The sequence below is a fragment of the Oncorhynchus keta genome, chromosome 29, assembly GCF_023373465.1.
Source record: "Oncorhynchus keta strain PuntledgeMale-10-30-2019 chromosome 29, Oket_V2, whole genome shotgun sequence".
Taxonomy (NCBI): Eukaryota; Metazoa; Chordata; class Actinopteri; order Salmoniformes; family Salmonidae; genus Oncorhynchus; species Oncorhynchus keta.
In genome coordinates this window covers 7,133,166-7,145,509 of record NC_068449.1, presented here as the reverse complement: position 1 = coordinate 7,145,509, position 12,344 = coordinate 7,133,166, and the positions used below count along the sequence as shown (strand labels likewise).

The following is a 12,344-nucleotide window of genomic DNA, read 5'->3' as shown; positions in this document are numbered from 1 at the left end:
CGTTTCTCTCAAAGGGTACAGTTTACAACTGCTTTGTCCTTATTTAATGTTTCTCTGGGACTCTGGCAATTGTCCTTGTGCTGACCCTATTCACATTCCCAAAAGTGATATCGTCTGCCAGCACTCTGTCCCGAATTTCCTGCAGTTTTATTGCATTGTTGCCAATTACCATGTCAACAATGGCAATTTCCTGCGCGTCTGATAATATTCTGCCTTTCCCTCCTGTGGGAGGCAACCTTTGGATCCTACTGAAAAACACAAAACAATATATTTCAAAATGTCAGTACATGTAAAAATGTGAACATACTGTTATTGTACTGTAATATGTATTAACACTTATCAATGATCACTGACGGATGCACATCTCACCTGTTGTTTTGCTAGAAAATTCATACTATTGATGCAACTGTTGAACGCTGCAGATTTGGTTACAATCGAGAGAGTATGGTTTACAACATGGTCGATAATTGTGGCCCTTATCTCATCAGAGACCACCGCTCTTGGTCTTCATCTACTTTGTCCTCCCCACATTCTCCCTCTCGCTTCCCCCACCAACCTGTCTTCCTTGATCCCATGTTTCTAAACTAAATCATCCTGAAGCCGTCCTCTTTTGTCTGTTTGGTCACGAGACTAAAAACAGGACACTTGGGTAGGCTTTCAGATGAAATTGCAATCGGCTGTGTTTGGAATGATTAAATATTCTGCCGAGATGTTCGATATGTTTCAATCTGGTTACTGCAGAAATGCACGACATTTGTCATCATTCTGTTTTGAATGTGTTAACAGTTTTGGAAACAGGGTGTTAGCATTTGAAAACGTGCTGCAAATATATAGTTTTGCAGGTGGTGGAGTATGAATGAGAAAAGAGTTCATGGATTTTGGAGAATGTGGTCGTTGAATGCATTTTGTGTGAAAACAATGAAACATGTTTAACAGTTTGGTCCACATACACTTCTGTTTCGCTGACCGTGTGAAGAGTTTTGACAATGTATGTTAGCAATTGAAAACATGTAAATTAGTGTGGGGTATTTCAAAGTACAAGCTTATCACTCTGGGAGTTTGATGGCATGCAGCCTAGGTCCATTACTGATTAGAGTAGGGCATGTTTCAGGTCCATTCCTGATTAGTTTAGGGCATGTTTCAGGTCCATTCCTGATTAGATTAGGGCATTTTTCAGGTCCATTAAGGATTAGATTAGGGCATGTTTCAGGTCCATTAATTAAGGATTAGATTAGGGCATGTTTCAGGTCCATTCCTGATTAGATTAGGGCATGTTTCAGGTCCATTAATGATTAGAGTAGGGCATGTTTCAGGTCCATTAATGATTAGAGTAGGGCATGTTTCAGGTCCATTAATGATTAGAGTAGGGCATGTTTCAGGTCCATTAATGATTAGAGTAGGGCATGTTTCAGGTCCATTAATGATTAGAGTAGGGCATGTTTCAGGTCCATTAATGATTAGATTGGGGCATGTTTCAGGTCCATTAATGATTAGAGTAGGGCATGTTTCAGGTCCATTAATGATTAGATTGTTTCAGATGGGTCACTGAGCTCATGGATAATTCACAGTTTGAATAGAGGCTTAAGAGGACTCTGCAACACAATACAACAGACTTTAACATAATGTCAACAAGTTGTTTTTAAAGTTTCAGAAAGATAATTTTTTCCAATCAGGTCAATGTTTTGGTCATTTTATTAATATTTCTGAAGTAGTCTTGAAGGCAGGATTGTCTGGAACATAGCAGACAGAAACATTGGGGAAACGGGGAAACCTAGTCGGTTGTACAACTGAATGCATTCAACTGAAATGTGTCTTTGAATCCGAGAGATGCAGGGTGCTTCCATAATCGACATCCGCGTCTTCGGCGCCCGGGGAACAGTGGGTTAACTGCCTTGCTCAGGGCTAGAATGACAGGTTTTTACTATGTCAGCTCGTGGATTTGATCCAGCCACCTTTTGGTTTCTGGCCCAACACACTAACCCCTAGGCTAGGCTAAATTGAAGCCTGTCATAGCATGAGTTGAAGTTACCATGATGTAATCATTATGTCATTATGGTTTAACTGTGACTGGATGAAATCACTCACTGTACTGTAGCGGAGGATACCATACATCTACACTGAGGTTCTTCAACATCCTGTTGTTTACTATGACATCAACTTTTTAATCACACTGTTTCACCGACACCGAGACCGAACACCGAGACCCAGACCAAACACACCTATGTTTACCTTACTGTGTGTGAAGCACCCACCACTTTTGTCTGTTTTTCACACTACACACTACGCACTACGCACTACACACTACGACTACATACTACGCACTACACATTATGTACTACACATGACACACTACAGACTACGCACTACACACTACGCAGTACTCACTTCACACTACCCCCTACGCACTACACACTACTCACTACACACTACTCACTTCACACTACCCCCTACGCACTACAGACTACGCACTACACACTACAGACTACGCACTACACACTACAGACTACGCACTACACACTACAGACTACGCACTACACACTACAGACTACGCACTACACACTACGCACTACTCACTTCACACTACCCCCTACGCACTACAGACTACGCACTACACACTACACACTACACACTACGCACTACACACTACGACTACATACTACGCACTACACATTATGTACTACACATGACACACTACAGACTACGCACTACACACTACGCACTACTCACTTCACACTACCCCCTACGCACTACAGACTACGCACTACACACTACTCACTTCACACTACCCCCTACGCACTACAGACTACGCACTACACACTACTCACTACGCACTACTCACTACACACTAGACTACAGACTACACATTACGCACTACAGACTACGCACTACACACTACGCTCTACACACTACACCCTACACACCTGATCTTAAAGGTGAGCCTGTCTTGTCTTCTCCTGGTGCACAACAACACATCACCAGATTACACAACAACACAACACCAGATTACACAACATCACCAGATTACACATCACCAGATTACACAACATCACCAGATTACACAACAACACATCACCAGATTACACAACATCACATCACCAGATTACACAACATCACCAGATTACACATCACCAGATTACACAACAACACATCACCAGATTACACAACAACACATCACCAGATTACACATCACCAGATTACACATCACCAGATTACACAACATCACCAGATTACACAACATCACCAGATTACACATCACCAGATTACACAACAACACATCACCAGATTACACAACAACACATCACCAGATTACACAACATCACATCACCAGATTACACATCACCAGATTACACAACATCACATCACCAGATTACACATCACCAGATTACACATCACCAGATTACACAACAACACATTACCAGATTACACGACATCACATCACCAGATTACACAACAACACATTACCAGATTACACAACAACACATCATCAGATTACACTACAACACATCGCCAGATTACACAACATCACCAGATTACACAACATCACCAGATTACACAACATCACATCACCAGATTACACAACAATGTTAGTCAACCCATGTCTTGGCGTGCACGAGAGGAGATTATCCATCTGAGAAATGTAATTACTCTCCTTACAAGGTTGGATGGGGAGCGTTGCTGCAAAGCTATTTTCAGGTCTCTCCAGAGATGTTCAATCGGGTTCAAGTCCGGGCTCTGGCTGGGCCATTCAAGGACATGAGACAAGGAGACTTGTCCCGAAGCCACTCCTGCCACTCTTGTCTTGGCTGTGTGCTTTGGGTCGTTGTCCTGTTGGAAGGTGAACTTTCGTCCCAGTCGGAGTTCCTTAGCGCTCTGGAGCAGGTTTTCATCAAGGATCGCTCTGTACTTTTCTCATTTCATCTTTGCCTCGATCCTGACTAGTCTCCCAGACCCTGCCGCTGAAAAACATCCCACAGCATGATGCTGCCACCACCATGCTTCACCGTAGGGATGGGGTCAGGTTTCCTCCAGACGTGGTGCTTGGCCTCCCTGACTAAGGCCCTTCTCCCCCAGTTGCTCAGTTTGGCCAGACTGCCAGCTCTAGGAAGAGTCTTGGTGGTTCCAAACCAGGGGGACCTTCAATGCTGCAGAAATGTTTTGGTACCCTTCCCCAGACCTGTGCCTCGACACAATCCTGTCTCAGAGCTCTACGGACAATTCCTTTGATCTCATGGCTTCGTTTTTGCTCTGACATGCACTGTCAGCTGTAGGACCTTATATAGACAGGTGTGTTTTTCCAAATCATGTCCAATCAATTGAATTTACCACAGGTGGACTCCAATCAAGTTGTAGAATCATCTCAAGGATGATCAGTGGAATCAGGATGCACCTGAACTCAATTTTGAGTCTCACAGCAAAGGGTCTGAATACCTATGTAAATAAGGTATTTCAGTTTTACGTTTTTTATAAATTTACAAAAACGTCTAAAAACCTGTTTTTATTGTGATAATTTTTTATTTTGTTTAACCTTTATTTAAATAGGCAAGTCAGTTAAGAACAAATTATTGTTTACAGTGATGGCCTACCCCGGCCAAACTCTAACCCGGACAACGCTGGGCCAATTGTGCGACGCCCTATGGGACTCCCAATCACGGCCAGTTGTGATACAGCCTGGAGTCGAACCAGAGTTTGTTATGACGCCTCTAGCAATGCCTTAGACCGCTGCTCCACTCGGGAGCCCGAGTGTGGGGTACTGTGGGGTATTGTGTGTAGATTGATGAGGATTTTTTTTATTTAATCCATTTTAGAACAAGGTTGGGATGTAACAAAATGTGGAAAAAGTCAAGGGGTCTGAATACTTCCCGAATGCACTGTAAATAGACCCTAAACCTCTGTGTGTTGGACGATACTATTGGAACGAGGTGAATTACATGATATGATCTTGTTATCATCTTGTACCAATAGTAAAGTCTGACACATACGCCTACAGTACACATACCAATATTATTTGTGTTTCATTTTGAGGACTAATTCTTATTTTGTGTCATAGTATATTAAGCTTCATTCATTCATTTGTGTCATTTTAGTAAAAACTACAGTATGCATGTGATTGAGAGCCTTTCGGTTCAGCCGAATTCTATCACAGTTGCTCTAGCCCAAAATGGCACAGCCAAGCCGACCAGCAGGCAGTCGGCACCATTTAAACGTTGCCTAGTTTCATGGCCACTTGTCTTCCCTCTCTCCGGAACAGGTTTGATGAGCGAGAAAGAATAGCCTCCTTGATGGCTCCTTGAAAATCCACTAACCGTAGCATATGCCCCTAGAGTGCCACCACAACAAAGGACGGGAGTAACAAGAAGAGGATCTATGACATGGGACACCCCTATGTCCCCTATTGCTCAAATGACAGGATCGTATCCTGTTTCAAATGGCTGAATGATTCACCTAACTGTTCCGCTACTCCCATCTCTCCCACTGTATTTCTGCTCCCTTTGACGAATGAATAGAATAGATACATTATTGTCCCTTTTGTGAGAAACAGAAATGTGGGCCAGACACGTAGCAGTGTCCTTGGGCTATGCTGCCTTACAAACAATGCCCAACAGGATGTGGCATGCTACACATAGCTCCTTGAAAGTCATGTTTCTTGAAAAATTGATTACTAACATGCAAAACATGTTGGGACTGGATCATAAGTAAATACCAACATATCGAACAAGGAACATCAATGCAATGTCATAGTTAGACATTTCCAAGCACAAACCTGTGATAGAGCTCGAAACATGAATTGGCGTTTTAGTTAATAGCTATGTAAACGGGAAGTTAGTGGTGCTAAAACTACAGCATTCAGTAGAACTACATAATCAACATCTTGTAACATACAACACTATGCTGTTTTTTGAATGGATTTTTCCTTTAACGGAGACATTTCAGGACGGGTGCAGGTTCATCTGTAGTCTAAAATGGCCGTCCTCTCTTTCTTTCCTTCTCTCCCAGGAGAGGTTCGAGGCCCTGTTCAGGATCTATGACGAGCAGACGTCCTTCCAGATGTTCAAGAGCTTCAAGCGAGTCCGCATTAGTTTCAGCACTCCGGAGGCGGCCGCCCGCGCTCGCATCGAGCTCCATGAGACTGAGTTCAACGGCAAGCAGCTCAAGCTCTACTTTGCCCAGGTGAGTGAGCTCTTCCTGCGGGAAGGTTTGGGCCGGAACTGGGGCCTTTTGGGACTACTGTATTTAATTTTCAATACATTTGCTAAAATTTCTTACAAAATGTTTTCACTGTGTCATTATGGAGTATTGTGTCTAAATGGGTGAATCTGTTATGAATTCAGGCTGTAACACAACAAAATGTGGAATAAGTCAAGGGTTTGAAAACTTTCTGAAGGCACTTGTGGTGCAGGTTGAATCAAAGCACACGGGAGGAGCATATTTGTGTGCAGACTTTTATCCTTTCTGTATTTCTCTACTGTACTCTCCCCATTGAGAATGTAGTGGTATTTCTCTACTGTACTCTCCCCATTGAGAATGTAGTGGTATTTATCTACTGTACTCTCCCCATTGAGAATGTAGTGGTATTTCTCTACTGTACTCTCCCCATTGAGAATGTAGTGGTATTTCTCTACTGTACTCTCCCCATTGAGAATGTAGTGGTATTTCTCTACTGTACTCTCCCCATTGAGAATGTAGTGGTATTTCTCTACTGTACTCTCCCCATTGAGAATGTAGTGGTATTTATCTACTGTACTCTCCCCATTGAGAATGTAGTGGTATTTATCTACTGTACTCTCCCCATTGAGAATGTAGTGGTATTTCTCTACTGTACTCTCCCCATTGAGAATGTAGTGGTATTTCTCTACTGTACTCTCCCCATTGAGAATGTAGTGGTATTTCTCTACTGTACTCTCCCCATTGAGAATGTAGTGGTATTTCTCTACTGTACTCTCCCCATTGAGAATGTAGTGGTATTTCTCTACTGTACTCTCCCCATTGAGAATGTAGTGGTATTTCTCTACTGTACTCTCCCCATTGAGAATGTAGTGGTATTTCTCTACTGTACTCTCCCCATTGAGAATGTAGTGGTATTTATCTACTGTACTCTCCCCATTGAGAATGTAGTGGTATTTCTCTCACTGAAGAGCTCACTGTCCCCATTGAGAATGTAGTGGTATTTATCTACTGTACTCTCCCCATTGAGAATGTAGTGGTATTTATCTACTGTACTCTCCCCATTGAGAATGTAGTGGTATTTATCTACTGTACTCTCCCCATTGAGAATGTAGTGGTATTTCTCTACTGTAGCTCTCCCCATTGAGAATGTAGTGGTATTTATCTACTGTACTCTCCCCATTGAGAATGTAGTGGTAATCTACTGTACTCTCCCCATTGAGAATGTAGTGGTATTTATCTACTGTACTCTTCCCATTGAGAATGTAGTGGTTTTATCTACTGTACTCTCCCCATTGAGAATGTAGTGGTATTTATTTGTACTCTCCCCATTGAGAAAGTATTTATCTACTGAGAATGTTGGTATTTATCTAGGTACTCTCCCCATTGAGAATGTAGTGTATTTTCTACTGTACTCTCCCCATTGAGAATGTAGTGGTACCATTCTGTATCTCCCAAGCATAGTGGTGGTTGATCATGTTAGTGGATATTGTATCTACTGTACTCTCCCCATAAAAAATGTAGTGGAATTTCTCTACTGTACTCTCCCCATTGAGAATGAATGAATTCATTTATCTACTGTACTCTCCCCATTGAGAATGTAGTGGTATTTCTCTACTGTACTCTCCCCATTGAGAATGTAGTGGTATTTTCTACTGTACTCTCCCCATTGAGAATGTAGTGGTTTTCTTGTAAATCTCCCCATTGAGAATCTAGTGGCAAGACTCTACTGTACTCTCCCCATTGAGAATGTAGTGGTATTTATCACTGTACTCTCCCCATTGAAGAATGTTTGAAAATAATCTACTGTACTCTCCCCATTGAGAATGTAGTGGTATTTCTCTACTGAGACTCTCCCCATTGAGAATGACTCACAGTGTATTTGCTCTACTGTACTCTCCCCATTGAGAATGTAGTTTAATTTATCACGGTACATTTGAGAATGTAGTGGTATTTCTCAAAATGTTTCCCCATTGTCATGTAGTGGATTTATACTGTACTCTCCCCATTGAGAATGTAGTGGTATTTATCTAGGCTGTAACACAACCCCATTGAGAATGTAGTGGTTTTAAAACTGTTCTCCCCATTGAGAATGTAGTGGTATTTATCAAAGCTGTACTCTCCCCATTGAGAATGTTGTATTTATCTACTGTACTTCCCCATTGAGAATGTAGTGGTATTTCTCTACTGTACTCTCCCCATTGAGAATGTAGTGGTATTTCTCTACTGTACTCTCCCCATTGAGAATGTAGTGGTATTTCTCTACTGTACTCTCCCCATTGAGAATGTAGTGGTATTTATCTACTGTACTCTCCCCATTGAGAATGTAGTGGTATTTATCTACTGTACTCTCCCCATTGAGAATGTAGTGGTATTTATCTACTGTACTCTCCCCATTGAGAATGTAGTGGTATTTCTCTACTGTACTCTCCCCATTGAGAATGTAGTGGTATTTATCTACTGTACTCTCCCCATTGAGAATGTAGTGGTATTTCTCTACTGTACTCTCCCCATTGAGAATGTAGTGGTATTTATCTACTGTACTCTCCCCATTGAGAATGTAGTGGTATTTATCTACTGTACTCTCCCCATTGAGAATGTAGTGGTATTTATCTACTGTACTCTCCCCATTGAGAATGTAGTGGTATTTCTCTACTGTACTCTCCCCATTGAGAATGTAGTGGTATTTATCTACTGTACTCTCCCCATTGAGAATGTAGTGGTATTTCTCTACTGTACTCTCCCCATTGAGAATGTAGTGGTATTTCTCTACTGTACTCTCCCCATTGAGAATGTAGTGGTATTTCTCTACTGTACTCTCCCCATTGAGAATGTAGTGGTATTTCTCTACTGTACTCTCCCCATTGAGAATGTAGTGGTATTTCTCTACTGTACTCTCCCCATTGAGAATGTAGTGGTATTTCTCTACTGTACTCTCCCCATTGAGAATGTAGTGGTATTTATCTACTGTACTCTCCCCATTGAGAATGTAGTGGTATTTCTCTACTGTACTCTCCCCATTGAGAATGTAGTGGTATTTCTCTACTGTACTCTCCCCATTGAGAATGTAGTGGTATTTCTCTACTGTACTCTCCCCATTGAGAATGTAGTGGTATTTCTCTACTGTACTCTCCCCATTGAGAATGTAGTGGTATTTCTCTACTGTACTCTCCCCATTGAGAATGTAGTGGTATTTCTCTACTGTACTCTCCCCATTGAGAATGTAGTTGTGTGTGTGTGTGTGTGTGTGTGTGTGTGTGTGTGTGTGTGTGTGTGTGTGTGTGTGTGTGTGTGTGTGTGTGTGTGTGTGTGTGTGTGTGTGTGTATTTATGCATACCCGTCTGTGTGTTTACTCAGCATGTGTTTGTTCTGAGTGTGTGTTCTGAGGTGTGGGTTCCATAAGAGACGAGCCAAGGTGTGTGTGTGTCTTATATTAGATATAATCCAGTACATTGTGTTCAGTCCAGGGAGCCAACAGGAAGATTATTTATATATTATACTGATCCAGTCCTCTCAGATCTACATGAAGTGGTAAGAGTCTGTAGGGGTAAGAGTCTATAGGGGTAAGAGTCTATAGTGGTAAAAGTCTATAGTGGTAAGAGTCTATAGTGGTAAGAGTCTATAGTGGTAAGAGTCTGTAGGGGTAAGGGTCTATAGGGGTAAGAGTCTGTAGGTGTAAGAGTCTATAGGGGTAAGAGTCTATAGGGATAAGAGTCTATAGGGGTAAGAGTCTATAGGGATAAGAGTCTATAGTGGTAAGAGTCTATAGTGGTAAGAGTCTATAGGGGTAAGAGTCTATAGGGATAAGAGTCTATAGGGGTAAGAGTCTATAGGGATACGAGTCTATAGGGGTAAGACTCTATAGGGGTAAAGGTCTATAGGGATAAGAGTCTATAGGGATAAGTGTCTATAGGGATAAGAGTCTATAGGGATAAGAGTCTATAGGGATACGAGTCTATAGGGATAAGAGTCTATGGGGATAAGAGTCTATAGGGATAAAAGTCTATAGGGATAAGAGTCTATAGGGATAAGAGTCTATAGGGATACGAGTCTATAGGGATAAGAGTCTATGGGGATAAGAGTCTATAGGGATAAGAGTCTATAGGGATAAGAGTCTATGGGGATAAGAGTCTATAGGGTAAGAGTCTATAGGGGTAAGAGTCTATAGGGATAAGAGTCTATAGGGGTAAGAGTTAGAGGTCGATTGGGAATGGAGACAGTAAAAAAAAAAACAGGCAGGGACTACCTAGACTTGTTTCATTTTCAGTTGCTAAACGTTTTCAACATTTTCCATTCCAAATGAACATGACCCAGATTTTATCACTGACATCCATTCTGACATGTCCCACTCTCCTCTCTTCTCCACTTCATATAGATTCAGAATTCTGGGGAGGATATAGACAAGTCGTATCTGGCTCCTCCTGCGCCCGTCAAACAGTTCCTCATCTCTCCCCCTGCCTCGCCACCCGTGGGCTGGAGCCAGAGTGAAGACGCAACGCCTGTTATCAACTATGACCTGCTGTGCGCGGTGGCCAAGCTGGGCCCAGGTCAGTACATACATATACACACACACTCACATACATACACACATAGATACATACATACATATTGACAGTCTACACACCCTACAAACTCATATAGCATGTATCTACTGGCACTGTTATCTGAACTGAGCTCATCAGCTCCATGTGCTGTACTATTGTGAGAATCCTAGGATGACAGTAAGATACCAGAAAGTGCACCAAGTAGCATAAACACATTGTGCAGTATGCAGTATGCTGGACGGTTATCTAAGTATGAATGTGGATCAGAAAAAGAGATTAATCCTTACAATATTTACAATTTAGTAATTTAGTCGATGCTCTTATCCATGGGCGGTTTACAGGAGCAATTAGGGTTAAGTGCCTTGCTCAAGGGCACATCGACAGATTTTTTCACCTCGTCGGCTCGGAGATTCAGACCAGCGACCTTTCGGTTACTGGCCCAACACTCATGAGCGCTATTCTGTTTCTTGAATTGCTCTCTTATGGCACACAAACTTCCTAATGGCATACTCTGAGACTGTCTATCTGGCTGAGTTAAGGGCTAGCATTGACCATACTCTGTGATTGCCTGTCTGGCTGAGTTAAGGGCTAGTGATGGCCATACTCTCTGACTGTCTGGCTGGATGAGTTAAGGGCTAGCGTTGGACATACTCTGTGATTGCCTGTCTGGCTGAGTTAAGGGCTAGTGATGGCCATACTCTCTGACTGTCTGGCTGGATGAGTTAAGGGCTAGCGTTGGACATACTCTGTGATTGCCTGTCTGGCTGAGTTAAGGGCTAGTGATGGCCATACTCTCTGACTGTCTGGCTGGATGAGTTAAGGGCTAGCGTTGGACATACTCTGTGATTGTCTGTCGGGCTGAGTTAAGGGCTAGCGTTGGACATACTCTGTGATTGTCTGTCTGGCTGAATTAAGGACTAGCGTGTGTCCTACTCTGAGCCTGTCTGTCTGGCTGAGTTAAGGGCTAGCATTGGCCATACTCAGGGACTGTCTGTCGGGCTGAGTTAAGGGCTAGCGTTGGCCATACTCTGTTCCTGTCTCTCTTGCTAGGTACAGGGCTAGCGTTGGCCATACTCTGTCCCTGTCTCTCTTGCTAGGTAAAGGGCTAGCATTGGCCATACTCTGTCCCTGTCTCTCTTGCTTGGTAAAGGGCTAGCGTTGGCCATACACTGTCCCTGTCTCTCTTGCTAGGTAAAGGGCTAGCGTTGGCCATACTCTGTCCCTGTCTCTCTTGCTAGGTAAAGGGCTAGCGTTGGCCATACTCTGTCCCTGTCTCTCTTGCTAGGTAAAGGGCTAGCGTTGGCCATACACTGTCCCTGTCGCTCTTGCTAGGTAAAGGGCTAGCGTTGGCCATACTCTGTCCCTGTCTCTCTTGCTAGGTAAAGGGCTAGCGTTGGCCATACTCTGTCCCTGTCTCTCTTGCTAGGTAAAGGGCTAGCGTTGGCCATACTCTGTCCCTGTCTCTCTTGCTTGGTAAAGGGCTAGCGTTGGCCATACACTGTCCCTGTCTCTCTTGCTAGGTAAAGGGCTAGCGTTGGCCATACTCTGTCCCTGTCTCTCTTGCTAGGTAAAGGGCTAGCGTTGGCCATACTCTGTCCCTGTCTCTCTTGCTAGGTAAAGGGCTAGCGTTGGCCATAC

General features: G+C 43.0%; 1 protein-coding gene across 8 annotated transcripts in view; it reads left to right on the top strand.

Annotated features, from left to right (window-relative positions):
- The window catches only part of LOC118362260 (calcipressin-3-like), a 96,726-nt gene that overhangs the window by 73,072 nt on the left and 11,310 nt on the right, over positions 1 to 12,344 (top strand). For all 8 annotated transcript variants that reach the window (XR_008086044.1, XR_008086042.1, XR_008086041.1 and 5 more), the window contains 2 exons: positions 5,995 to 6,168; positions 10,538 to 10,709. Coding sequence is in view for 3 of the 8 variants with exons in the window: in XM_035742461.2 (XP_035598354.1) it covers positions 5,995 to 6,168; positions 10,538 to 10,709 (346 nt within the window). In the remaining 5 variants the exon portion in view is untranslated. The remainder of the gene's footprint in view (positions 1 to 5,994; positions 6,169 to 10,537; positions 10,710 to 12,344) is intronic.